This window comes from Corapipo altera, unplaced genomic scaffold (genome assembly GCF_003945725.1).
Source record: "Corapipo altera isolate COAL_440 unplaced genomic scaffold, ASM394572v1 271, whole genome shotgun sequence".
Lineage (NCBI taxonomy): Eukaryota > Metazoa > Chordata > Aves > Passeriformes > Pipridae > Corapipo > Corapipo altera.
In genome coordinates, this window is record NW_020884935.1 from 514,712 (window position 1) to 542,709 (window position 27,998).

Sequence of the window (27,998 nt, forward strand, 5' to 3'; positions counted from 1 at the left end):
CAGTGATCACTAATGTAGATGCATTAGTGCCTCTGGGATTGAATTTAACATATTCTAGGCTGGATTTCACTTACACTGAGATTTAAGAACTTCTATTTAATCATCACAAACTGCAAGGAAAATTTAGCCTTTTCTTTTTTTAATAAAGAAAAATCTAGCTAACAAAAAGAATCCTAATGCTGCTAAAAGTGCAGTTCTGAACTGAAAATATGAGAGAGATTCTGCTCACGTACAGAGCAAACAGAAGTACAGCAAAAAGAATGACCAAGTGCTGAAACACTCTGGTTTCCTGGAGGAAAATGGCCAGAGAGGCTCCCCATCCCCACAGACACTGCCAAATCACTGGAGAGAGCGTTGCCCTATTATATTTGGAAGAGCCTTATTGCCTCACATGGAGATGGAAAGGATTCAAGCAATGCAGCGTGGAATTTAAATAAGAGAGGCTCCCAGAAAACGATGGCCCCGGACATCATCAATCCCTGTGAGAGTCCTGGAGGCTGAAAAGCGATTACCTAAATTTAGAGGTTACTAAATTTTGTTCAGGACCATCTCTCTATCCAGGAGAGAAGTGAGCCATGACATGCCCAATGCCATCACTCTAAATCTGGACAGGCTCATTTCTTCCTCCAGCAGTGGAAGCTGTACATCTGCCTTGATTTACTACACCAGCGCTGGTGCTTCCCAACCAGGGAAAGGCACCAGTTTTGCCCCATTCTTTGGTGGATTTCTCAAGTCAGATAAATATCCGTGCAGGTTTGGGACATTAGCTGGGTTTGGCTGTGCAGGGTCCAGCTGTATTAGTGGGTCAAATCCCACCTTTCTGCTCTCCTGATGCAAAATTCAAAAATAAGTTTCTCACGAGAACAGCACAGCAGGTCAGGTCAAGGTCAGCTCAGCCAGTGCCCTGCCAATGCCAGCAAACTGATGTTTAAGGAAAAAGTGCAGAAAAGGGCAAGTATCTAAAAGTGAAGGAAGAGTGAAGCATCCAGCAATCCTTTCCCAAACAGCCACCCTGTCCAGTGAAAGCAGGGCTAGAAAATCCTATTCACAGCACCCCCTACAACAGGAGAACTGCCCAGGGATAGGTTTGAACAGCAGTTCCTAAAAAAACAAGCACGTTATTTTAACCTTTTGTTGTTCTTCATCTGTGGAAGAGTCATCTGATGCCTGAGGAGAGTTTCCAGGGCTGTTCCTTCGAGCATCTGCACCCCCATCAGCAGCAGGTGGCACTTCCAGCACAGGCACCCTGGAGACCCCATTCCTTCCACTCCCTTGCTCCTCCGGCCTGGAATGGGAGCAGGTGCGTGACCGGCTCTCCTGGGAAAGCTCCACAAATTTCCCCAAAGCGCTGAAGAAATCGATCCTGTCTGTACTGAGGTCTGTCCCTTCGGGCTGAGGATTCTGCTGGAGACTCAGGGAATTTTGGTTTGGGGATTGAGGAGAGTCTTTTAAGCATGAAGTGAATTCTTCCATGGGAACCAAGTGCACGTTCATATCAGGCTTAAGGGCATCTTTTTCTAGATCGTCCACTGTCAAATCAGGAAACTCCGTTATTTCCAAGGGGTGCTGGAGCTGCATTAAGGCCTCAGAAGTATGGCAGTTATCAGGGGGGACAGAGTCTACACAACACCCCGCCGTACAACCATTGATATTGTTCAGGTTCAGCTTGTCCTCCATCTGCTCAGCGTGGAAGTCTCGGCACGTAAACTCTAAGTGGATCCTTCTCTCCTTTGCGCACACGTCCTCGATCATGTTTGTGTCCTCTGGAGGCTGCTGCTCCCTGTCCAGCTCAGCTGAGTAGATGGGAGACATGGGCTGCTGGTTGTCGTTGGTCTTTGCCTCCGAGATCTGGTCGGCTGAGGTGGTGATCTCCTTTTTGTTCAGCTCCAGCCCAGACTTGCAGATGGGCTCGTGGTGATCCGAGAGGTCGCTGTCGGAGTGCGAGCGCCACAGTTTGTTGTGCCGCTGTTTGCTGCGGGCAGGGAAAGCAAAGGAAAACACTGAGTAGTTTTCACGTACCAGACCCAGACCCACCTTGTTCTAAGGGGATACAACCTACAGGAAAAGCCGTGCCAAGTACTGGAGTCATTAACCACAACTGCAGCTTCACCACAACGGTTCAGGGCCAAACCTGCTGCTGGAGAAGTTGGTCCGATAACAAGTCACTTTTCAGGAGCTAAATCCCATGGCTCTATTCTGTTCCACACACACCTATTCCTCAGCAGTGTTGGATCAGTCCACTCAACAAATGCAATGTTTAATCAACTATTCTGGTCCTTTCTCAGCCAGCAAGCATTTCCCATTTTCTAGCAGGTGAGCCATGACCAGAAGAGACAGGATCCCTTGTCCTGGATGCAAGTGGGTGGTGGACACTGAATAAAGTCCAATTTCTCTTATGGTTCCTTCTTTTGAGTAGCTTCAGTGATAAATAACTGGCTCTGGTGACCAAGGGCTAGGGTGGGGTGAGTGGGCGTGGGTGTGTGTAAAACGCACAAGATATCCTCAACAGCAAACAAACAGCCCAAACCACCACCCACCTTCTACAGGAAGGAAGCTCAAGAGTTCTCCTGCTCTTGGAAAGCCCCTTTAGGAAGGCCTGAGCAACTGCCAGTGGCATTGCATCATCCTCTTCATCTCCACCTGCCAAAAACCCCAGCCCACGCACCCAGGCTTTCAGAGAGCCCCAGAGGCAATTTCTCACCCCAAAACCCCAGAGCTACCCCAGTCTGCCAGGGTTTGCCGAGTGGCCACGGCCACAGGGATGTGCTTCCGCCCACTGCCCCTAGGAGGAACACAGAAACCACAGAAACCTCCTTGGATCTGCAGGAGACCTTGCAAAACCCCTCAGTACCTTACTAGTGTGAGCAGGCGCTCCCAGACACATCCACTGGCTGCAGTAAGTTAATTAACAGATGCTATTGAGCTAATTAAAATGTGTCAGTGTAGTTGTGGGTGCCCAACAGCTAAGGAGAATAATCCATTGCAGATTTAGCTTTCCAACCCCATAATCAGTGACAACCTTCACGTGTGACACAGGGCAGAAACAGGTCCTTTCAGAGGAGCAGAGGGTCAAGATCAGAGGCCAAATACACTGCTCTGGGGTGCACGAGCTCACTCTCTATTGGGTTTTGGAGCACAGTTTGGCAGCAGGAACAGGCTTCTCCCTGAGGCAGGTTCTTGCTGGGGCTCTGTATGGAGTGTCAAAGATTTCTGCTCATATAACCCCAGGAGCTGCTGATGTTTTTACAGGGCCCTTCAGTGCTCAAACTCAGCTCCCTGTAGCACATCTGATTTCAGAAGTCAAAAGTGCCCTTGTGTGTGAGCAAACCAAACTTGCCTGGCACCAATCTGAGAATCAAAAGAGATGTCAAGCACCACTGGGAGAGGTGTGCTGTGTTAGCTTCCAACCTCACACTTCCTCCAGTCTTACAATGTGCAGGAGGTGCCTGAAGCAGGGTCAGAGATCAGGAGCCCATGTCCCTTCCTAGAGCCCACAGCTGCCTCTTGACTTTCCTGGGCAACATTCCTGTGCTTGTGCCCACACCAGCTTTGGACCAGGAGCCCCCCACACCTCCCACCAGCTCTCCAGGTTCAGATATAAAACTGCTGTTGATTCACAAGCTGCACAAGGCACGGGAGATCACAGACACTGTTTTCCTGTAACTTATCCATAACTAATAACAGAAACAGGCTTGGCTCAGCCTTGCTGTGTTTATCAACAGAGGGAGGGGACAGTTAACTAACCCCAGGAAGTATGACAGTCCCAAAGAGCAAAACATGCTTGTTGTTGTGACTAAAAGCAGGCAGGGGGTTTTCATTTTACAGCTGGAAAACATATCCCAGTTGCTGTAACCCCAACACAAAACCGTAACTAGATAGTGCGAGCACATGGCTGCCCTCACATACCTTCCCCCTGAAATCGGAGCAGTCACATGAGCGTCAATCTGTTGTTTTTTTGTTTTTGTTTTTTTTACCTGTCCTGGAATACCACAGCAATAAACAAGGCAGCCAGAGGCCAGAGGGCAAAGATAAATAACACAGAGAAGAAAGATGAGAAAAAAAAAAAAAGCAGTTTGGAGCTGAGAGAGGAAATAAAGAGGGACCGTTCCTGCAGCACGTAGGGGCCATTCCTTGCTTCAGTGAAGCTTCATTTACTGCAGCTTTTTCGTCCTACACAGATGTAATGTACTGCTCTTGCATTTTTTAAAGCCTCACAAGTAATCCTGTTTGTGCCATTGTACAGGGACCTGCCGAGTAGGTCAGGAGCAGTGGTGTGCTTCAGTGGGAGGGGAGCCACACACCATATAAATGATGGCAGAAAGAAAGATTTACCTCTGAAAAACACTAGAAAACAGGGACAACAATAATCCTTAATCAAAATGTTTGTAACAGTGCGGCTTTGCAGGTGTGCCAGACTGGCAGATTACCTAAACCAACCCTAGCAGGGCTGAGGTCTTTAAAGATCACAGAACATTCTGACTTGGAAGGGGCCCACAAGGATCTTCAAGTCCATCTCTTCAGTGAATGGCCCCTCCAGGCATTGAAGCTACAACCCTGGCACTATTAGCACCAGGCTCTAACCAACTGAGCCAATCTCAGGTCATGCATGTGAGACACCACCTGCTCCCAAGCCCAGGGCTCCTCATAGGTGTTCACCAACCTGTTATTGGTGTGTTTTTCACATCTAAAAAGGTTCTTTTTCTCCATCCAGTCCATCCCAGTGAGATCTAATTTCCCAGTCTGCTCAGTGCTGGTCAGGTCATCCCTAGCTCAGAGTTAGCACTGACCTTTAGTGACTGGTGCCAGCAGCATGTTTGGTGTCACAAGGCACCAAAGGCAGGTGTAGTGTCTGTCTCAAAGGGTTTCAGACCAGAAAGAGCATGATTTTTAAAAATATCTATTCCACTGTCATCTATCCTGAGACTTGATAATACTTGGCTGCTTTTAGAGAGAAAGAGGGTCATTATTGCAGTCAGTGTTTGAGGAGCAGGGAGAGAGGAAGACGGGCACAGGAAGAGGTGGGGAATGAGGATCCTGTGGATGCACCTGGTCAGGGAATAAGCTGGGAGGAGCTCTCAGGTGGTTAATCTGTGCAGAGAGGGAAAGAGGAAGCACACTTCAGTGATGGGGGAGATTACACCAAAGGTTTGGTGTAAAAATTGAGAATCCAAACCTGTCTCAGCAAAAAAAGACAGTCGGATTGCTGGGAGCAGGTGGAGAGCAAAGAAGGAAGGATATGTCATTAGAATGGAAGTGAAAAGAGGTATTTGTAAGTGGGTGCACAGACATGAAGGGACAAAACCAAGTAGGGGACAGAGGTGAGAAGCATGCCCCAGAGGGAGCACCTGAGTGCCCGAGCTGCTGTAAAGAACAGCATATAAGACGTGTAGATGTGGCACTTGATGACAGGGTTTAGTGGTGGGCTTGGCAGTGGTAGGGGATTGGTTGGACTTCAGGATCTTAAAGCTCTTTTCCAATCTAACTGATTCTACAACAAGCAGGCACCTTCCAACAGCACCATGAAGCTTCAAAATTTACTATTTACTTTGGTCCAAACCTGCCAAGAGCCACCCCCTGTGGCAAGAGGCTCAGTTTGGGTAATTCTGCTTGCTGCAGATCTGCTCCCTGGAAAAGCACACCAGGATCCCAAACAAAATACCGTAATCTGGCAGAACAGAGTATCACTACCTCCTTCCAGCTGATCACGTGAGGACATTGCTTAACACAGCTTAGAAACATGCAGTATTTATGTCTTTTTGCTAGTCAGGTGATAGGCTTGGGATTACAACACACTTGCCCATACCCAGGCCCAGCTCCAGACCAGCCTCAGGACTCTAGGAAGGAATAAACACCACTGTTGCAATGCACAGAACATCCTGTCCCCTCCCCTCACACCAACACTTACCGAAGGGATCTAAATAAAACCAGACCAGCTGCTGAGGAGGGGCATGTTCAACAGGGAACTGCGAGGCTGCAATGGAGACAAAGCGAGTTCCCTGCCAAGTGATGTTACAAGCAATAGGGACATCATTTATCTCTGCTGGAGTCTGCACAGCTCTGAATGCTGCACTCGGATGGCACTTCATAGGATTCTACTCTCCAAAAAACCGACATCTCAGAAGTCAGAGAGCCTCCTAAAGGCTCTTTATTACACCTGTTTTCCCAGGCTCAGCTGAGACAACCCATGAAAACAGAACACTGTAATTCCCGAGGCGATCCCGAGCTTACGTAACACCGCGATGGAATCTCTAATTAAAATAACGGAGTCAGCCATTTAAGCGTTATGCCTTAACGTGGATAATCAGGACCATTCCTTCCACTCACCTGGCCAGCAGGATCCCTTGGTATTCCTCCAGCTGCCTCATGAAGCTGGGGTTGGGCTTGGTGACGGTGCGTCGTTCCTTCACGTAGTCGTACGCCCTGTCCAGGTTCCAGCCGTATTCCTTCATGGCATAGGCGATCACCGTGGATGCTGAGCGGCTCACTCCCATCTTGCAGTGCACCAGGCACTTAGAACCATTTTTCCTGAAGCAGAAGACAGACAAAAAGAGGATCATTAAACAGAAAACGTGGCTTCTGAGAAGCTTAAGAGAACAGCAGCTTCTTTGTCAGAGCATTATCAAATGCATTTTCAGCTCTCTGGCCACAGATGAAGTCTGGGATGTGATCTGATAATCCAGTTTACAAACTAGAGCAAGACCCACAGAGACAGTGAAGAACAAGGTCTTATTAATATTCTTAACAGATTTTTTTTACAACAGCTCTTCTGAAGCTTTTATTGCCAAGTGGACAATCATGGATTTATGAAGACCTCTAATTATTTCAAATAAAAAGAGCACTTATACCACAAACACGGTGTCACAGTTTAGAAACACATCCCTGGAAGCTACTGAGCAGTTCAAGGAAGCCTCTAGCAGAGACATGTTCTTCTATTGCACACTTCTGACAGCATATTATTAGGTTTGTCAAGTGGTTGAATGAGACCAACATTGCCTTAACCCTCACCTAGATAGGAGACAGAAAACTACAAAATGAAAATGTTTTGATTCTAGGTAGGCAAGAAGGAAAAGTAGTTACGAAAATCGGCAGGAAAATACAAAATGTTTAGTATACATCTCCTAAGTGTGTGGGTGCTGTCCTGAAAAAAACTTACTTTGCCTTGGAGATGAACTTGTAGGTGTCATTCCAATAAGCCAGAAGATCTGTTGCTTCTTCATCATAAACCCGAATATTGTGGTATTCGAAGAGCCCAGGGAAGAAGTTGTCTATCTCTCGAGTCACGTTCAAAATATACCTCACCCTGCATGGAAACAGAGAGAGAGAAACACAGCAAGTTCAGAGAGATGTCACACTGCTCCACTGCCCTGCCTGGCTTTGCAAGTTGCCTTTGAAAGCAGTCTTGAACAAACTTCCTGGGAAACCAGGAATTACTGTAAAGAAGCAGCAACTAACACAGACAAAAGGTTTTGCTGAGCAGTTTAGAGCCTGATAACAGGGCTGCCATCCATGCTGGATGGCAGAAACTTCCTCTGCACTATGTCAGGTAACACTGCCCACCACCTCTGTTCTCCATGTCAGCAACACTTGTGTCACAGGAGCCCCTGCACAGACTCTTCAATCACATTTTCTTAAAGCCCCTTTGTGAATCTCTCCTTCTGCTCCATCAAAAACACAGGAAGATGGAAAACATAAACTCTTAAGTAACACCACAGCTAAACAAATGCATAAAATAACTACAGAGAGAGGTAGCAGACAATAAGCCCCTGGGGAGGATTTATTTCTTATCCCTAAATTTTCTGGAAAGGAAACTGCTTGAGAAAGCACATGGTATTTACGTACACTATATTCAGTATTTTGAGCCCTGAGGGTTACTAGTAAGATGCTTATGAAATGCACTCATGTTGGGATATCAGACAGAACAAGGGCACTGCAAGGGAGTGACATCTCTTTTTCCCAAGCAGGTATGAGATTACTGGCAGCCAAGTAGGACCAGCTGGACTCAAGGAAACAGCAGCAGACCCTGAGCTCAACAAGAGGAGTCACTTTTACCAGGCTGAATTTCTGAGGTACAGAAAAGTATGTTATCAACTCAGCAGCATGATTACTTTTTTCCACTGGATTGGCACAAATAAGCCAAACCCATAGATAACAGTTTAATTGCAAAATCTTGGTGCTTATTCCACCTGGCCCTAGAGAAGTACACTCTAAGCTTAAGCTTGAAAGGTAGAATGGGCAGGGGCCAGAGGAACCCACCAGTGCTCAGCTTGAGAGCTACAGGACTTTACTTCCCACTGGGCCCCACTCAAAGCAAGGAATGCTCTTTTCCATATTTTCCTTCCTGCCGCAGTCCAGAGGTCCAGACTCCGAAGCGCCTCCATAATCAGTCCAGAACAACGGGCTGGGGCCGAGGGCACGGAGCCAACTATGTTCAGTAATTGCAGCTTTTTACTACTTATAGCTGTGAGATTGCTGCCTTCCTTTGTTCTCCTTGGGGACGTTAGTCAAGGTCAGGGAGGAAGGTTTTTGTACTTTAAGGGTGCCTGTTTGTGGGACACGGAGACTGCAGGAAGCAAGAGCCTGTTTGGATCTGTAAACCCCTCAGTAAGACCGAGGTTACACACATCAGGTATGGAACAGAGCTTGTTGCTTAGACAAGTGTTAAGGCCAGGTTCTTGCTTTTAAGCTGATGGCCTGAAGCTACTTACCCTCTGTTCTGCAAGTCTTCCAAATTGGAGGCGTTCCATTCTGAGCCCTGCAGGGAAAAGATGCAAAGGGATACATCAGGCAGCAGGAAGGCATGGCCAGGCAACTGGTGGAGGGAGAGATTGCCACCACTGAATTGGAGGAGGAAGCTGGCCAGCCAAGTGTTGGATAACTGGGCGTGTTTTGAGTACAGGGGCACACAGAAGAGCGGTAACAGGGCTGATGTTCAGCACCTTCCCTCACCCCATTAACCAGACCTCTTCTGAAACAAGAAGCAGCTCTGCAAAGCAGGAGCCCAGCACCATTTGCTGGCACTTCCTGCAAACTGCTGACTAATCAACCTCGGCAAGACAAGACACACTCCACCCTTTCCCTGGAGGCTGCTGCCAGCTCTGCCCCACAGAAGAGAAACTGCCTGCATTTAAAAGCCATCCAGGTGCTCTTTATACATGAAACACCCATCTTGCACATCAAAGGTAGCAACACCATAAGCTCACTTGGGTTATACCTCTCCATGTTCAAAGGCTGCGTGAGCAGAGAGATGAACACATTTAACCCTGGCTAGCTAACCCCTCTTCTCTGCAGCACACACAGGGCCTCCAAGCTGCTTGCTTCCTGCTCAAACACAAACCTGACTGAGGACAAAACCACTCTTCCTTCAAAATTTAAGGTGCACAAGCATCTGCTTTCCCAGCTTTAAAATGGCTCCCAAATGGAACAACGGTTCAGATAGAGCAAGCAACAGGGATCCAGGCAACAATACCATCAGTTCAGGACAGCCCTGCTCATGGCTGCTCCCACGGCACAGGCTTCCACATTGCCCCAGGGCCAGGAGAGGCACAGCCAGGCCCTTGGATCACACCCACCATCAGCCTGAGAGCCAGAACGTCCCAGGCTTGCAGCAGCAGCAGTGTCCACCCAAAGGATGAGTTGCTGCTTGCCCAGAAAGTCTGCGCAGGCACCCCGAGTCTGAGATGGGGGAGCTCCAAGAGCTCTGACTCACAGACACACACTCACACCCCGGGCAGCCCTTGCAGGCAATTCCAAGCACTCACAGTCTGTTCAGGAGAACACACACAGGAAAGGGCCATGGTACTGTTCTGGTAGCTACGGGGGACAAGTCTATGGCTTTTTCTTGGCATTTAAGGAATACAGCAAACAAAAAGCAACTGGTTCTTCCAAAACTGAACTACTTCCTAAGAGAAATCATCGTAATGAAGACACCATTCAAGGGTTCAGCACAGATTTGAGCAGAACAAAGGGGCAAATATTACATGCCACGGTAGCCCAGATTTCAACAGAATCCATTGCCTTCAGCCACAGATCACGTCAATCCCAGCACAGTCCAGAGTTGTGCTTGATCTGAAGAAGGACTATATGGGTTCTTGCTATCTGCCAACATATTTTGATCACATTTACCCAAGCCCCCCAGACTTCACGTTGTCTCTTTCTAGACTAGCAAGAATAATTTAATTCAGGCCTGGGAACCACCAGTTTCCACAGGTAAGGAGAACAGTGCTTTAGGGGTGAAAGCCTTTTCTCCCATCCTTTCATCCACAATTACCAACATCATCAGGTCTCTTATTTCCTGCTTAGTTGTTTCAGCACTCCCAAAGCAGGATCCCACAGGGCTCTTGCCTCCACTTGGAAAGGAATAGCTCCTTGCCTTCCAGAGCCCTCACAGGCAGCAGACACGCTCCTGAGTGAAGGTGGTGCCCAGCCCCAGCAGCACTGCTCCTCACTGCAGCAGCTGCTTTGCAAATACTTCTGTTCCACACATTAGCCACAGCTCTTCTCCTTGGTGCTGCCTCCAAGCCTTGTTTTAAGGTCTTCTTCCCATTAAATGCACTCAGAGCCAAGACTCCAAGCACTGCAGGGGACCAAACTGCCTGTACAGCTTTTGAACAGCACCATAAGCCTGTAACAGGTCTCTCTCTCCTTATAACACATAATCTGCAAAAAATAAAAATCCATTACATCGCAGGTACTTAAAGTTTCCTGGCTCTACCCCAGCATGATATCCTGGGAGTGCTCACATTAACACACACCATCCCTTCTGAGCTGGAGACTGGGAGAGGCCCTCTCCACTTGGAAAGACCAGCTGGTCCAAGAGGAATGGCTTTGTGTAAAGCTGAGCCAACCTCATAGGCTAGACAGCCCAACCAAACCCGCGTCCGTCGCTCCGGGGCTGGGAAATCCAGCGGAGCGCTGACTCACCAGAAGGAGCTGCAGCAATTAGACAGGCCCCAGCAGCAATGAAAGGCAACTAGGCAAGCAAAACATTAAACAGCAAAATGTTTATGTTTCCTTAAGTGACTTATCTCCAGGATTCTTTGTTAGGCTCCTCTGTTCTTCCTGGATCACATGAACTCAAGAGTTTTCCATGTTACAAGAGCATCATTCCACCTGAATGTCACACATATATAATGCAAGAACCAGGGGTGTGGGTACCCTGGAGAGTTAAAGCCACACAACTGGTCTTATATCAATGGAAACAGCTCTGAAAAATAGTTAGAATTACGATTTTTTCCCTTCCATCCTTTAGTGACTGGTGCTATACGGCAAAGCTTAGAACAGCCAAAAAGCCAGGCTGCTCTTGTTCAGCAGCACTAGTGTCTTGTTTAAGACAACGTGACCCCAGGATCTACCATCTCTCCTTCAGAATTCCTTTAACTTCCTCCAGAGGCCCCTGTGTCAACCAAGACATAGAGAGAAATGTTAGGAGTGTCTAATCTTGAATTCACTGTTAGACTTACCAAAAAGACATGATCAAATATCTGTGTGGGGCTGTCCATCTGCCCGAGGATCACTATCATTTCATTGTCAATGAACTCTTTGAACTCCCGCAGGTTACACACCATCTGCATCTCCAGCTCGGTGCGTATCTGGATGGGGAGGAGGGACACAAGGAAGCCACGTGAAGCTTTTGTTCTGACCTTTCCCCGTGGCATGAAGTACAGAGCTCTTTAGTTTGCACAACAGCGCTTCCAGTGCTGCTCTCTCGCCACTCACCTCTTTTGATGTGATGTTCTCCAAATCCTTCTGCATCATGATTTCCCTTAACTTGGTCTTAATTAGCCGTTCCGTGCGTTCCCGCTCAGTTGGGCTAATCAGAAGAAAGCAACAGAGTCACTGTGAGGGGAAACAAACTGGACCCATGGCACTTATAAAATAGGTATTGTATAGACTGGATGCTCTGTGGAGTCTCAGATTCCCACTCTACTTCCCCCCACCATGTTCTCAGCTGCAGGGAATTCAGGTGACTGTAAAGCCCGGTTTAGATTCCCAGTTGTGTATGAAAGACACCAACTGAATGCCCCTAATCCATTGTAGTCATCCAGAGAACCTCTGGTATTTGGTAAAATTTAAATTGGGAAGGCTGCATTATACCCTCTGGAGCAATATCTAAGCCTCTCCCTACCTTTCTTGGAAAGGTAACAGCTCCAAAACTCCTTACATGGAGAGATGAGGGCAGCTAAGCCTCTGCATTCCTCCCGCCCCTGCTGCCAGGGCCTTATCACCAGCTGCAAAAATAGCCTGACTAACACCAGGGGAAGCTGCAGCAGAGCAGCAGCACAGGGCTGGCTCACCCAGCATCTCTAGAAGAGACCCAGCAGTGACATCTTGCACCACCTTTCCCTTTCTCTGGAAGGCTGCCAGGCTGGAGATGGCACAGGCACTACAGAAGTGTTCAACTGGTGGTTCACAAATAAAACCTAAAGTTCCTGGTCCTTTTAACCTCACTCATTATTTCAGGACTCAATTAACAGAATATTGTTTAAGTGTCCCCAGGAAATCATTCAACTGCTGCCACCAGGGAAAGGGTGGGTTAGATAAAATTTATATATGAAAAGCTACAAGAAAATATTAATCTGACAGCCTGCCAAAGCTTTTCAGCCACCCTCCTTGCACATTAAAAAACAATCAAGTGTGAAGACTTGTTCACAGCTGAACAACTGCTTAGCATCATTATTCACTCACTCAACTCCAGCAATAGGAAATATCTGGGAGGATAAATCAACCAAAGGCACAATTATGCTGGGAAAGCAGCTGGGGCCAGCAAAGTCATTTCTTCTACAAACTGGGCAACTTAAGCCCTAAACCTGGCATAACATCTGGACACCGACTACTTTTGAGGTTATATGGTATCAGTACCATCAGGAATGACTAATGACACAGGTGGTAAACCTTGAATGTCTACAAATTTTGCCTTTCCAAATTGCCTACCCATCTAACTCAGCCACTGTTTGGACCATCTATCAGCAGATATCCAAGCATTTAGCTGTAGGCATCTTGGGACCTATACACTGTCCTGTTCCACACTTGTCGAGCTCCTCAGAATCACAAAAAACTGCATTGCTCTTTATCCCCATTCTTAGGTGTACCAGATGGATGCCATGAGGATGTTTTTGAGCTCACAGGCTCAGAAGTTAATACACAGACACTTCACTTTACAGCAAAATTACCTGAGTAAAGATAAAAAGACCATGTTAGTCTAAACATGAGCAAAGTCAAGAGAAACCGGTTCCTTCCAGGCCTGGATATCAGAAGACAAATCCAGCAGAGAGGAAGGCCTAGGTACACACACCTCTCTCACTTGGAACACAGGATTTACGCTGCAGAAACAAAGGTCTGGAAGTCTAAAGCCCAAAGTAAACAACTAAACTGAAAACAGAGGCTGGAGAAGAAGCAAGGGAGCCCCAGGAGGGCTCAACTTTCAGTGCTGGGGTTTACCTAACCATGAGTCTGCTTATTACCTCTGGAACAGGAAACCTCTCCTTATTAACACCTAATTAAGAGCAATCTCTTGTGGAAACTGTGTCCTCGTTTGGAGAGCGAAGTGCTTGACAGTCAAACACTTTGTCTCAGCAGAGCCAAACCAACTCACACATCTGTGAAGAGGGCAGGTGAGTCGGGCCGGTGGGACTGGACATCTTGCATGGCATTCCACTCGTTGACCGACGACTGGTCCGAGTTGATATGGCTCTCATAGTAACTGACCCACGTGAGGAAGAGGCTCCCTGGATAGTAATTGTTGCTCCGTGCCACTTCACAAGCCTTATGTAAACTCTGCAGGGCAGACCTGGGAAGGGAACAATACCTGCAGGTTTGTAATTTCTTCCTCAGGCTCGTATTGAAGCACAAAGCAGCCGCCAAATCCACGATGCTGCTCGTGTTCCATCAGTTGGTACAAACCCCAGTGCAAGAGCCCCAGCACCGAGCAGGAGGCTGTTCTGCAGGAGTGTGGATAGCTACAAGCTGCCAGAGCTTGCATGTCTTAACTGGTGTATGCCAAGGCAAGCCTGGATAGTGGTGAAGGTGCCCACAATTCAGAGGGCAGAGGCACTCGTGTCTCTGGCTCCAAAATGTGCTGCAATGTATACCCAAGCCCTAAATAAGACGCACAGAGTTTGTGTCCAAGACAGGGTGCTGACAGCTCCTGCTGTGCCACCAGCTCCCCTGCGTGCAGGGCAGGGACACCCAGGACTCAGAGCTGGACAACCAAGGGCTTAGGACTGTACCGAGGTGTTTAAGTGTCTGCTCTCTCTCACTGTATGAGGGATGTCAGAAGTTTCTTCAGCTGCTGCTGGGAAACAAATCCCCCTCTCCTATTTTTAGCTTATTTTAAATCTTTGACTGTGATCAGAAGGATCCAGGTCAAAATCACTGGGGTGACAGTAGCATGACACCCTGACAGGCAATGTATTTCTGCAATGCAAAGAAGCTCAAGCCAGAAATACTTACATGACCACTACATGAACCACCCTAAAAGGGAAGAGAAATGCAGGCAGCTTCTCTGTCCTTCTTGCTATCACAATGAACATGTCTCAAAATATTTCAAAACATATACTCAAAGCAATTTTACTTTGGGGAGACTCAAAGCAGCAGCCCTTTGCAAGGAAAATTGCCCTATTCCTTCCTGCCCCCAGCTGAGACAAAGCTGCTGTAGAGCAGCACTCACGCAGGGTTTTTTTAATTTTGGTATCAAACTTCCTTCCTTGTCCCTGAAGGAAACTTCTGGCTGCTGGAGTAGGTTTCAAGACACCAGTACTGTAAAGTAGCACCTGCTTTTTAAAAGCTCAAGCAGCCAAAACACCTGGAAAAAGGATCACTGGGCCAGCTGATAGTAAGTACTTACCACATTGCTTGTACAGACACGGGCTTGAATATGTGCACCCTGTTATCTGTTGATACGCTGAACCCTCTGGTGAGAAGAAAAAAAGGCACAGTAAAAATGCATCCCAGAAGTCACTTTTTAGTTAATAACTTATAGTCTGCAGCACATTAGAACAACAAAGGTCTAGCCCTATGCATACACTGCTGAGTTCAGCTAGCAAACAGATCAAAATAGCACACCAAAAGCTCTAAGATAACTTTTTAAAGCAGCTGCTGTTTGGGAACGAAACTAAGACAGTGGGACAGTGCTGGGCTGTGCTGTTTACCTTGGCAACACAAATTCAGTGCCACAGCTGGGAGCAACAGAGTCCAGCTAAAGTGATCCTGGGGCAGCTACCAAGGAAAGAAAAGTCATTCCACGCACTGCACTGGACAGCCTGTGTAACTGGCACAAACAGGAGTCTGCAAGTCAGGTGTCTATTTGGCAGAGAAACATCGTTCTTGTTTTATGTTCTGCTGAGTGCTGCCTGCTGCAAGTGTGATGGAGGAACACATAATAGGATCCCTTTAAGGAGCTTTCACTACACACCCACTCGCCAGTAAAAGCTCCTTTACTCCAGCTTAAACACACACATAAGCCACAGTCTCAGTGCATGTTTATTCACAGATAAGTCAATTATTGGTGTATCCTGCCACAACCACTGTGATTTAGGGCTTTTGAGCCTACTCACCCTATACAGGTCAACAGAAGAGGTCTGCTGGACCTGTAAGGGCTCTGCAATCACTGGAATCCTTCCCCACACATCATGCTGCAAGCTCACACACAGAGACTGACCCTCTGCTATCGACCTACAACGTACAAAAGACACTCACCCATCCCCGTCCAGGTGGATCAAGGTGTCACTCCACAGTGGCAGCACCAAGCCCATCGTACAAGTGCTACTGCAGTAAGAAAGAGCAGGTCAGTCTATTCACTATGGCACCATGCTGTTATTCTAATTTCAAGGCAATAGTTGTGTATTTTTGTACTCATTAGGAATGAAAAGGAAAAATCCCACTGTTGATTCAGGGAAAAACAATGCCAGTGTTGTTCTACAGGGGTCTGACAAGGATCACTGAGTAGATTCAGGGTACAGCAGTATCCTTTAAACAAGCTTAAAGGGTTAACACACACCCAGAGGAAGAGCAAACAGGATCCAGGAGCATTGAGCTCTGTGCAGAAGGTCAGAGAGGGCTTTCAGTCTTTGGTCAGCTTGAGGCTTTCTTTACAGATTAGTCCCTCTCAGGCTCAAGTGGTTTGGTTCTAGCTCTGATTTTGCAATCCCCAGCTTTGCTTTCCTGTTTGTTCCCCAGCCATAGCTGCTGGCAACTGGGAGCAGTGCAGCGCAATCACAGGGTGACTGGCAGCACGGCAGGTTAGCAATCACTGCCTATCACCTGTGGTTGATTCCTGACCCTTCTTCACCCTCCCACACCTCGAGAATGAGTCCAACAGCCAGCCCAGACAGACACCTCTTGGCAACCCCACTCCTCTCTCAGCTGCTTTGCCCTCTTTGCCCTCACAGTCACCTGCTTTCTGTAGGGCTGAGCAAAAAGCCAAGTTAAAAGTAGAAATCAAGCGACGGAAAAAAGGCAGGGGAACCCAACACAACCTGCACCAAGTTATGGAATCACAGAATACACCAAGTTGGAAGGGACCCAGAAAGATGATTGAGTCCAACTCTTAACCCTGCACAAGACTATCCCTAAGAGTCACACCATGGGCCTGAGAGTATCATCCAAATGCTTCTTGAGCTCTGGCAGCCTTGGTGCTGTGACCACTGCCCTGGGGAGCTTGTTCAGTGCCCAACCACCCTCTGTGAGAAGAAACTTTTACTAATATCCAACCTAAACCTCCCCTGATATAACTTCAGACCATTCCCTTGGGTCCTGTCACTGTTCCCCACAGAGAAGAGATCAGTGCCTGCCGCTCCTCTGAATCTCATAAAGCTGCAAAAATCGCTCCATAATCAAAGCAGCATCTTGAAGAAGAACTGAATTCAACTGCCTCCTGCTCCTATGCTTTGCACAGGGTGCTCTCAAATTTCCACCAGCTCCAACGCCCCCGCCAGTCTCCAGCTCATGAGAAGTGGGGGAAGAGGGTGAGACCAGGCTTTGGAGGGTCAGCAGACACGGAGCCCTGGCCGTGCACACGCCTCGGAGCGCCTGGTGCCCCGCACAAGGAGACACTGCGGCACGCAGCTATTTCTGTTGACAACACGGGATGAGCTCATGGAAAGATGTGTTTTTAAAAGGCTTCCCAAGGTGGCCGGGGTATTTTTAGTGATACTGTGCAGTGAGCGCTTATCAGAGACCATAGCAACAAGTCTACACTGGGTTATAAATACTGAGTGGGCTCAGGGAGGGCGTATCAGAGTGACCATCCAGAACCTCAGTAACTCCCGCAGAAAGCTGAAACGACCCCGGTATGTTATTAGAGACTGAATACCAGTGAGCTCAGTTATCAAAGGTGGCTGTGCTGCTACTTCACAGCCAACAGTGAGCTGCTCCAAGCTCACAGCAACCTGTGCAAGGACAAGTTATTCTTACCCCACAGCAAGAGCATCCCTGAGCCACAGCTGTGCACACCCACGCAGGGAGACAGGAGCCAGGGGCAGCATCAAGCTGGTCCCCTGTTTTAGCAGCAATCACCCAAGCCAAGCGTCCAAACTAAGCCACCTGAGACTAAGCATGGTGGCTGCTGTGACCAGCACGCTGTTTAGGAGGCAATTTCTTAGCCAAATAGTTCAAAAGTGTTTTCTAGTGACCCTGCTAACTACCTAAAGTAATTTATTCCAACTACTGTCAAGACTCATTCCTGGAACAGCTGTGCTAGAAGCATGAGTACGAAAGCTTCCAAAATAGGTTAAATATCCAGGTGATTTTCTCCCCATGTAGGCCAAGATTTACTTAGAGCTCATGTGCTTCCAAGCCCTCTTCAAAGTGCCCAATGTCCCCTTCTAAATGTGAAGCTTCTGCCCCTGAAGCTGCAGGGGTGCTGCCTCCTGGCTTACAGGCCCTCCAGCAGCAAAAGCTGCTTCCCAGCCACATTCTGCAGCCTTGTGGAAAGGTCAGCAGGAATTTAAATGAATGAAGCAGAAGCACTAAACCCTGGTGACACACTGCTGTCTGGGGAGAGCACACACTGTGCAAGATCTGCCATCTCCAACCCTGACATTCCCATCAGGCCTTTTTTGCCCTGACCTGGGCAAGGGGCTGCCTCACAGTCACTGTCTTATTACCTGCTCTCCTGAACCCTGACAGCTTCTCTAACTGCAGCTTTTTCTTTCTTTGAATGCAAATTGTCCCTGTCCCTGCTGTGCAGATGCAGGACTTAAAGGACCTAAGAGGCATTTAAGGGCACTGAACACCCTCACACAAGCCTGAGGCTCAGAGGAATCAACAAAATGCTGATCTGCACTGTTGCCTTCCCATTTGCCATCTCCTTTCAAAAAATAAAAAGGGAATTCTGGATCTCAAAAAAGGTATTAGACTGGAAAATCTGAAGCAGTCTATCCCCAGAAAACACAGACACCAGACAGTGATTTCTGCACTTAACTCGATGTGTGGGTGAACACAAGGACTTCCCCCACCTGGACCCTCTGAGTACCTGTCATTGGAAGAGAAATCCATTCCTAGGACAATGCTCTCTTCGGTGTCTTGTCTGCCATTGGTGGACACCACCACCATGTATCTAGTGCGGTTCTGGTAGGTACTTTCCAGTCTTACAGCCTGAAGAAAAGAAGGGGAGAGATCAGCAGTGCACTCAGCAAAACACACATTATTACCTTCACAAGCCACTTTTTCATGCTCAGTGACAGGCGCAGAAGCAGTGATGCAGTTTGGACTAGCACGGACGTCCCACGCTCCTCAGCTGGGTAAGAAGGGCCTCACTCTCCCACAGTGCCTTCCTCAACAGCTGGGATGTTCCTGGTGCCCTCTGCATGCCTGGCTCCAGGCCTGCTCTGGCACACTAGGGTTGGTTCTGAACAACCTACAGCCCTCTGACTGGTCCCAGCCCTGTGAGCTTCGTGGACCATCACACGTTCAGCAAGACAGAAGGGTGTTGAACATGCTCTTCATCTCTCCGAGGACTTTTCCCAAAGAACTAGAACTTTCCTTTGAACTACTGTGTGCTACAACAGCTCCAACAAGACCCTTTCCACCACCACCAGACAACCAAGATCTAATTCATAGGACCTAATTCATATGTGGTTTCCTGCTGGTCCTTTGAATTCTTCTGGTAACTTCCCCGGTGCAGATGCAACCTTGCTGCCCTACACCTGGCAGGAAAAGATGACTAAGTTGTATCCACCACTGGATTCAGATTGCCCAGAAAAGGTGAAAGTCATTGTGCCTCATTGCTCCTGCCACAACCACATTTACCCCAGTGCCAAAAGAGAGCTCTAGCAGGACTGCAGTTCAGCCCAAACTCCCCCAGATCAAATACTACTGACAGCATTCAGAGAGCAGCTGTGGAACTTCAGCTGTGAATGTCAGACGAAGCTCCTGAAAGGCTGCACTGAGCTGTGCTGCTCCTCCAGAAGCCACAAGGAAGTGAGAACTGAAGTGACTCCAGCAAATCTTATGGACAGGCTGCTGGTTAGCGAGGAGCCTGGGAAAGGGAGCCCTGCACTGCCTATAAACATCTGCAGCAGGCAGCCTTTACTTGCAACACTTTCTGGACTCTGTTCCAAGCCATTTACAGTTATTTTAGTCACAGGATCCCAAGTAGAGAAACTAGGACACCCCTAGAAAGGAAGTGTCTTAATTCTGTATACTGAGCCTTAACTTTGGACAGCCCAATCCAACCCCAAGACCCTGCCTGGCCTCAGTGTTTACCACACTGTTAAACTGCTCCTTGAACTTTGAGCGGGGCCTGCAGAGAGCAAACAAGGGCGAGAAGGAGCCGTCCCAGTCCAGCCTTGCCCCGTGCTCGGCAGGGAAAGCTTCCCAGTGGAATTGCAGGGAGCAGCAGCTCTAGTGATGGGGCAGAACAGCAAGTGCAGGCAGGAGACGGTGTTGATGGAGTCTTCTAGACTTGTCCAATGGGACCAAAGACCAACAGAAACTACTCAAATGCTGATGCCAGCAGACAGCCGTGCTCTGTACAGAGACTGTGCCCCACCCCATCTCCTTAGGATAAGTCATGCTAAAACCAGCCTTATTTTCCTTCTTGCTTCTTGAGTCACTGGGATTCCTTTGGAAACACGGAAGATCAAAGCGGTCAGTCCTTCAAGGTGTGAATTCTGCCAAAGACAGCTGTTTCTACCACTAACCACTTGTGGGAAAACAGAAAGGTGCTCTTCCACCTAGAAGAGCAAGTAATCACCAAGGGCTTGGTGGTTAAAGTTATTATCTACATTAGGCACCAAACCTCAACAAGAAGCACAGACTTGCCTAAAACAGGAGCAGACGGACGCAGCTGCTCCATGTCCGAGGCATCCACACACAAATTCTGCTCTGCTTCTCTTGAGGACAGTCCATAAGCAAGAGGATTAACATAATCTAACTTACTTTGCTAAACCAATTTGGCTGGCAGTAATGGGAAGTCTTAATGCAAGACCCTTTAGAACAAGGCAAGACAAACAGTGAGCAAAGGTCACGTAGCTACACGTTGGTGGGGTGGGATTTTCAGAGGCCACTTAAGAGGAACAGGGCATGGCTCAGTGTGGCTCTCTGGGCTCAACACTTACACCCTTAGCACAAAGCAAAGAACCACGACTGGGGCAGATAATGTGTTTTGCTACATTTACTGGAATAATAAACCCGCAAATTTGACACCGTAAATCAGCCACCCTCAAAGATTACTACTAGAGCTCCAACATGCCCAACAAATCACAAATGAGTCTCCAACCTTGCCATTAAGTGCTAGTTCATACGTTCACCTGGCAGCAGGAGCACACCAAGTGCTCTGACGCCTTTTAAATGAAGGTATTTGAAATCCCAGTCACTTTAGGGAGGATGGCCTGGCTTCAGGGACTGTGATGAGATGGGAAGTTCTTTCTCAACAGCTCACCTATATAGAGCTAGCTTTCTCAATTTGGGAAGGTTATTTGTGGTCTGTTCAAGAACAAATCATCCCCTGTAGTGCTTTCAGGGCCAGACACATTTTTTTTACTTTCAGGCTCACCTAAACACAAGCCAACTTTATCTTCTGCTGCATTCTTGTTTCATCAGAAGTATGATTTGATATTTCACCAGCCCTTATGAACAGCACATTCCAAGAAGTTCATACTGACCTTTCATCTTTTTCATTCTCTCTGATAGTGTTTCATCCAGGAAGACATTTCTCATTGAGTTACTTGATTTGAAGACAAAAAAAGTAAGTCCAACTTTCAAGTCCCCAGCTCTGCTAAGCTACAGAAACATGTTGAATCACTTTGTACTCTTAACTCCTTTTCCTCCTTTCTACTGATTTTACTGGTACTGTTGCTCTAATCCTGCTCTCATGGAGGGCTAAAAACCTCTGCCAACAGCTCCAACAGAGACAAGGGTTGTTCCAAATTTTAAGTGTAGGTTTTTAGAGGATTAGATTCCTCTGCTGCCCTCTGAATGACAGCAGCCAACGAAATGAAGAGAATGCATTTCTCTCAGTACTGTTTATATTTCAAATCTCATTTGTATCTACTGTCTTGTGAGAGACTCCACTGCAGCTCTGCACACCCTTCGTTCGTCAAGAATCAATTAAATTCAAGTAGACTATCGAACTTAACCTCACGCTAGATTTCAGCATTCCAAGTGTAGCTCAGAACAAAAGGGTTTATGTCTCAGCCCACAAAGTCCTCATTCAGCTGTTAAGGCTAATTTGTCCCAAATCACACAATGTAGCCAGTGATATTGCTGAACAATGCCTTGTTCAATGGCTTCCAATGTTCTAACCCCAGCTCAGATTCTGAAAAGCATTGAGAACCCCCATTCCCATCACTTTCAGCGAAATTTTAGTGACAGCAAGGTGTGCCTGAAAAAGTTTAGGAGCAGGTCCTTTAGTTTGCTTATGGCAAATTATTTTCAGTGGTCCTTTTGGAAGTTTAAGCATTCCATATTAATCTTGGCTGTTTCCTAGCTGTACTCATACAACCAGTCCATCCTCAGCACGGCTCAGGAGGATTCAGCAAACCAGAGGTGCCAGATAACACTTGTGGTGCTGGCAGTCCTTCTTTGGGCAGACGTTGCTAAGATGCACCAAGACAACACAGGAAAGAAACTTCAGGCTCCTGAGTGATGAGAGGTGCAGATACACTTGCAGTCATGCCTGGCCTTGTAGAGCACTTCAACATGTCCCAGACAAATTCCTCGCTGCTCACGTTTGGCTTCTGGAGCTCTTCAGGACTGCATGACAATGCTATGAACAGCAATACCTGACTGCATCATTGCAGGAGGCAACAGCCCAAAAAAGCAGAAGGCCGAGGTTCAGTGTAGGTGCATGGCCTCATGGGGGTCCTACCTGCTCCTTCCTGATAAGCCATGGCTTTTTAGGATGCCACAAGTGAGGAGAGAAGAGTGAGGTACACAACTGAACTACTGCAGGAAGGCAGGTGCTCATACTGGTCAGACATAAGTCATCTACTCTTGATTTACACAGGGCACCAAGATAAATTCTTCTCTGGCAATTGTTACAGGACTTTAAGAGCACAGGTACTCAGTGCTCGGTTCAAAGACAATCTTCCAGTCATACAATTTGTCTCACTGAACAACCAAATAAGCAGGCCTTTCACAATTAGCTGCTTTTCTACCTTTGTGGTTGCAAAGACTCCCCCAGAGCTGCTGACGAAACCACTCAGACACACACACAGCACTGCCTTCATGAGTTCCACAGGTGTATTTGTCAAGTGGCACTTAACCTTTACATTGGTTCCCAGCAGATAAGCACAAAGCCGACCTACCAGTCTGATGTTGTCTTCTGGGCGGAGCAGGATGAACATGGCCTGCAGGTGCTGCTGGAGATCCCCTGCGGGCAAGAGGGAAAGGTGAGTGCACAAAAATAGTTTTAAATCACATGCAAGTTCCTGGCTCTCCAGCCAGAGCAAATGTCCACTGAGAAACTTGACACGTCACCGTGAGTGTCATCACTCCCACCTCCTCAGAGATGAGTTGTCATCTCTGAGTCAGCTGCTCTTTGCTCCGTATGCTCACCTGTTCCTCAGTTACTATGCTCTCTCCTGCTAAATCCTGTTATCTTTTTCAACAGAAATTAACAGTGTTTCGGTGTTCTTTGTTCTTTTAATAGACAAGGCAAACTAGGTAGAAATGGACCCCACCCCAAGGTTCAACATCTCATTCTACCACATGCTTCAAACCAGAAATCTGCCACTTCTTTTATACTCAACTTTTATTACCCAGTGCAGAACTACTACCCAGACAAAAGTATCCCCTATGAAGTGAGATTTAGTCCCACCTTAGAGCAGCACGTGCCCACATATGGTTGTGCACCAACCCCTCCCAAAAGCAGCTAAGAATTGCCACCTGAAAAATCAAACACCTGCAATTTTTTTCTTAGAAAACACTTGCAACACTTTCACTGGTGAGGCTGAGGAAAAATAAAATAAAATTAAATTTACTGCATGACCATGATTTTGAGTCTTATTAAAAAGAGTCAAGTGTCCCAGGTTTCTAAAGCATCAAGTATTTGAAAGACAACTGAGCTCCTTTCTGCCAGCACTGCTGCATTGACTTCTCAGCACTACTCCCTGGCCTGCAGAGAGCCAACATCACACCCTGAGTGTCAGTCAGCAGCAGCATCTCCTGTTTTTGCCATCATTGTATGGAAAATTAATCTGCTTCCCAGAAAGGAGAGTGCAAGGCTGCCAGGTGGGTGGCACAGATCAGCAACAAGAGGAGCCTTTACTCTCCCACCCTCTCCCACTCCCCCACAGCCAGGGAGCTGAGTTTAGGTAACACTGCAGGGAAGACCATGAAGCAGGAGCAAATATTCAGCAGGAGTGGTTATAAGAGCATTTTCTAGGAAGGCTGGGTAATCTCCCTGACCTCCCTTCCTAATTCATCAGTGGTGCTACAATCCATGTTATTTCACAGATTCTCAGAAACCAGGAAATCTTGGACATGGAGCAGCATCCAGAAATGCCCCAAAAGGGGAGGGAAAGAAAGGAAAAGCTGCCCAGCAAGAGCACAGTACCCAGTTTCCTAATGACTTTTACAGCTGGTGGAAGAGCAGCCCCTCTTTGGATGGGACAGAGGCAAGCTAGTGTGGAGTGGGCTACACAGGACACAGCATTCCCTGCTCTCTTCCTTCCTCCTTGAAACACATTTTAGCACATGGAGAATGAGTCAATGCTCTGGGATTGCATTTTCAACTGGGGGTGGGAAAAACTGAGGCACTCTGCACCGCTGGGGAAGTCACATGCAAAGTACCAGCGGCTGAAGCCGCTTCCTGCCCAAGGACATTGTTCCCAATGCAGGAGTGGCTGGCACGTGCCTCCATAAATAACAACTATTTATGGAGATAGGTAACTCAGGAAAGGCCAACTCATCCATCAGGTGCTTGTCCTCCCAGGGGTGCAGTGACAGGACCTCCCCACGTCATCACCAGTGCAAAATCCTGGCAACACCGCCCAGTTCCAGCAAGTTCCAGCTGCTCCCACAGCGGGAATTGCTGAGAACAGTCGACTCAACAGGTGAAAGTCCCTCTGCACCTCCTGCCCACTGCCTGGAAGAGCCCTGCAAGTGTCTGTCTCATGAAGCATCCACGTCTTAGGCAGCGTGAAATGAAAGATGCTTCACCTCAGCTTTTCCCTCCCCAAAATGTAACAGTTCCCACTTATTGCTGCCAGTAATTCAGGAACCAGCTCAAGAGCCAAAGTTTCCAGAGTTTAAAAAAAAACATCACCAGGAATACTGGATTATCTCCATACTTAAAAACGAGACAAAGTTTCTACGACAACCCTTTCTGCAAGGCCCAGTCCAAGAGCTCCATTATCCCTCATCCTCAGAAAGTTTACCACACTCCTCCCTGTTCCCCTGCCAGCCTTGGGAGCTCCAGAGCTGGAAAGTAAAGGATTGCTTCCTTGGCCAGCTTTAATCGACTTGCAACGTTTTCAGCCCCAAACACACAAGGCATTTTGTAAGCTTCCTGGATTAAGAAAAACCAAAGGGAAGGTTTTAACACGCCAGAATCAGCACAAAGATACCACATCCTGTCCTGTGAAGAGCTGTCAGCTTTGCTGGCATTCATGGCAGGGCTGCTGCTTCCTATCACATTGTCCTGCACTGAGCAGATGCTTTTGTTTCCCTGAGCTGGCAGGATAGGTGCAAAGCATCAGAGTGGGATCTGAAAAGTGATTCACAGCGTTCCAGAGATGGCAAAAGCCCCAGGGAAGTTACACTGTTTTCTGGCCTGCGTAGTTTGTTGTGGAAAAGCAAGCCCACCATCCCACAGATCAGTTTTCCAGGTGGCACAGGACCGCCCAGCAAGAGGAGTGTGGACAGGTGGTGCCATATCTAGTCAATCTGCCAATGATTCCATCGCTGGAGATGCGATTAAAGAAACGGGTGGGAGCATTAATTACTTCCTGTTACCCATTTACTCTTCCCGCTGGATTCGAGCGGCTCTGATGAATTAAAAAAGCAGGTCAGGAAGGTTAGTGAAGCTTCCTAGAAAATGCTCTTGGAGTCACTTGAAATACTATTGCATCCATAGGCAGCAATTCCATACTGGAAAGTTATGTCCGCTCTCTACCCTCTTCTAATTTTGTGTGCCAGAGATAAGTCACGACATACATGGGAATGGAAGCTGAGCATGGAATATCAGTGTCCCAGAGAGGAGGCAGCTCACACACTGTGCCAGCTCAGTGCCAGCAGCCAGTTCACCGATCACAGCCACGCTCTCTACATCACTGATTTAATTTTGGTGGCACAGATGTTTTTGCTCAAGAAGGTGACACATTGATCCCTCGGTCTGCTGATTATTAGAAAAATCCACAGAAAAGAAAGCTGGTGCACACGCAGACAAGGGACCCTCTGCAGTGAAACCTCTAAGCACCATAAAAATCACTACAGCATTCCCATCACTTGACAAGCAGGGAAACTGAGGAAAGGACAGTACTGATGCCTCATTAAATCTCAGGACAGGAATAAAATACACCTTCTAAGAACAAAAATCCCACCCCTTAGGCAAGCCAGCCTCTCCAGTACCAAACATCTTGCTGTAAGCAATTACAACACACTGGATTTGCTTCCTTGGCAATCTGGCTTCCAAGAGCTCTGGGCTGATTAGACAAGCAACTATTTTTCCACCAAGGTCTCCAGACCTCATGCAAGTCAGCCGGAGTAAGTAGATGAGGGAAGGAGAGAGACTCAACAGCTGTTTGTGCTGCCTTGCAGAGGTTCACAAGGAAAACCATCCAGTGGGTCTCCTCAGCGAGGTAAAGCCAAGGCAGCAGCTGCCAGGGGGAGACCTGGGCTTCAGCAATGGTCTTTGGAGAGACCAAAAATCAAGACAGGCCAAGAGAAACTTTTAAAAGACTGCCGACTACTTTCACATTAAAGACAATTTCACTTCATTCTCGACGAGAAAGGCCAGCTTTAAATTAAGTTTCAGAGCATTTTCTTTTGATAACTGGTAATTAATGCATCTCACCAAAGTAGTTTGAATGCAAGTATGTGATTAACTGCCTTCTGACATTTTCTATAAATATGCTTGTAAACAGATTTTGAGGTAGCCAGACATCAGGTACAGAACTCTGTCAGATGCAGACCTGGATGACAAGTCTGCTGGTCTCAAAGTACAAAGTGATCTACACCTGGAATCAAACCAAATCACGTTTTGCTGGTCACTTCCTGGCAAAGCACATTGACTCCTCCTCTCTGTTTCTATTTCTGTCCCATATGCAAAAGTCTGAAGGTTTCCATGTTTTTTTTTTTTCCTGTCAATTGCTCAATGCAAGGGAAAATCCCCACACTATCTGATCCCTGTAAAACACCACCACTGATTAAGCACCATAGCCAATGAAAAATAACCTACCCTGAAATGTTTGAGTTCCATTATTCAGGTCAACTTTTCAAAGAGAGTCAAAGCAAAAACACAAATCAAACTTGGAGCAGATAAAGGAGGCGGAATTATAACCGACTCTGTATTACTCACTCTGCTCACACCTCTGAGAAGTCACACTGACTTTGCTCAGAGGTTTCCTCCCCCCCACGCAGAGGTAAATATCCTCCCTTCCCTCCATCATAACCGGTTACTTTCAGATTAGGAAGAACAATTACTCATCCCATATCACAACCTCAGGTTTCCCAGTGCAATGCCTGAAGGTTTTCAGGGCAATCCTCCCATCCTCCCTCTCCTACAAAAATTACAGGATGGTATTTTGGGGGGCAGTTATTCTGAAGTCTCCACGATGTCATGACTACTGCCTTGATCTCCCTCATTTTCGCAGGAGAAACAAGAGTTCTGAAACCTGTCCATCTAATCAGCATCAAACAGCACTTGTGACTGGCAGGTCAGGCTTTAACAAACACCAGGAGCAGACAGAAATGTGTGTCATGAGGTGAAAATGAACTCAAGAAAAGTGGACTTTGAAATTAGGGGGAACAGACAAGCCCCAGTCATCGATACCCCACTTTACCTGCATGTTTGTTGCGCCTGTGACTGATCCTGGGAGTGGATGACCCATTTCCACGTGGCAGGAAAAGAGCTGCACCTTTCACAGTAAGGAAGCTTTCGCTGATACTGCAAGGGGAGAGAAAAACAGAGAGTGAGGAAAACTGTCTTGTATTTAAAAGGAAAAAAAGCAGTGAACAAGAGAAGTTCAAGGCACTGAATGCATGCTCTGTTCTTCTGCAAGGAAGTGATTTAGACCAAATTATTCTGTTGGTAAAGAACTTTCCCCCTCATATAAGTGCTGCAAACATTCAAAGTATAACTGAGAACAACACAAAAAGAGAAACACCAAAAAGCAGAACTTATGCCTGGTGCCACTCTGCCTGCAGAGATGGAACCTATGGCTACGTTCTGGATTTGGAAGTCAAGATGAGACATCCACATTTCTGAACGGTGATGAGCAGAGTGAGCCCACGCACCTCGGTAATTACGGACTCCGTTAACCCCGAGCTTTGTGGCTCAGACACAGCTGATGCCCTGCAGAAACAAATGTCTCCCTTCTGCAGTTAGCCAAAAGAAA

The 27,998-nt window shown here is 47.3% G+C and overlaps 1 protein-coding gene across 3 annotated transcripts in view; it reads right to left on the minus strand.

The window, feature by feature from the left end:
• The window catches only part of SSH2 (slingshot protein phosphatase 2), a 95,708-nt gene that overhangs the window by 6,283 nt on the left and 61,427 nt on the right, over positions 1 to 27,998 (minus strand). For all 3 annotated transcript variants that reach the window (XM_027660347.1, XM_027660349.1, XM_027660348.1), the window contains 12 exons: positions 27,444 to 27,547; positions 22,746 to 22,810; positions 18,470 to 18,591; positions 15,694 to 15,762; positions 14,843 to 14,908; positions 13,592 to 13,786; positions 11,716 to 11,809; positions 11,460 to 11,588; positions 8,706 to 8,752; positions 7,154 to 7,300; positions 6,325 to 6,525; positions 1,129 to 1,972 (listed from right to left, as the gene is read on the minus strand). In XM_027660347.1, the coding sequence (XP_027516148.1) occupies positions 1,129 to 1,972; positions 6,325 to 6,525; positions 7,154 to 7,300; positions 8,706 to 8,752; positions 11,460 to 11,588; positions 11,716 to 11,809; positions 13,592 to 13,786; positions 14,843 to 14,908; positions 15,694 to 15,762; positions 18,470 to 18,591; positions 22,746 to 22,810; positions 27,444 to 27,547 (2,083 nt within the window). The remainder of the gene's footprint in view (positions 1 to 1,128; positions 1,973 to 6,324; positions 6,526 to 7,153; positions 7,301 to 8,705; positions 8,753 to 11,459; positions 11,589 to 11,715; positions 11,810 to 13,591; positions 13,787 to 14,842; positions 14,909 to 15,693; positions 15,763 to 18,469; positions 18,592 to 22,745; positions 22,811 to 27,443; positions 27,548 to 27,998) is intronic.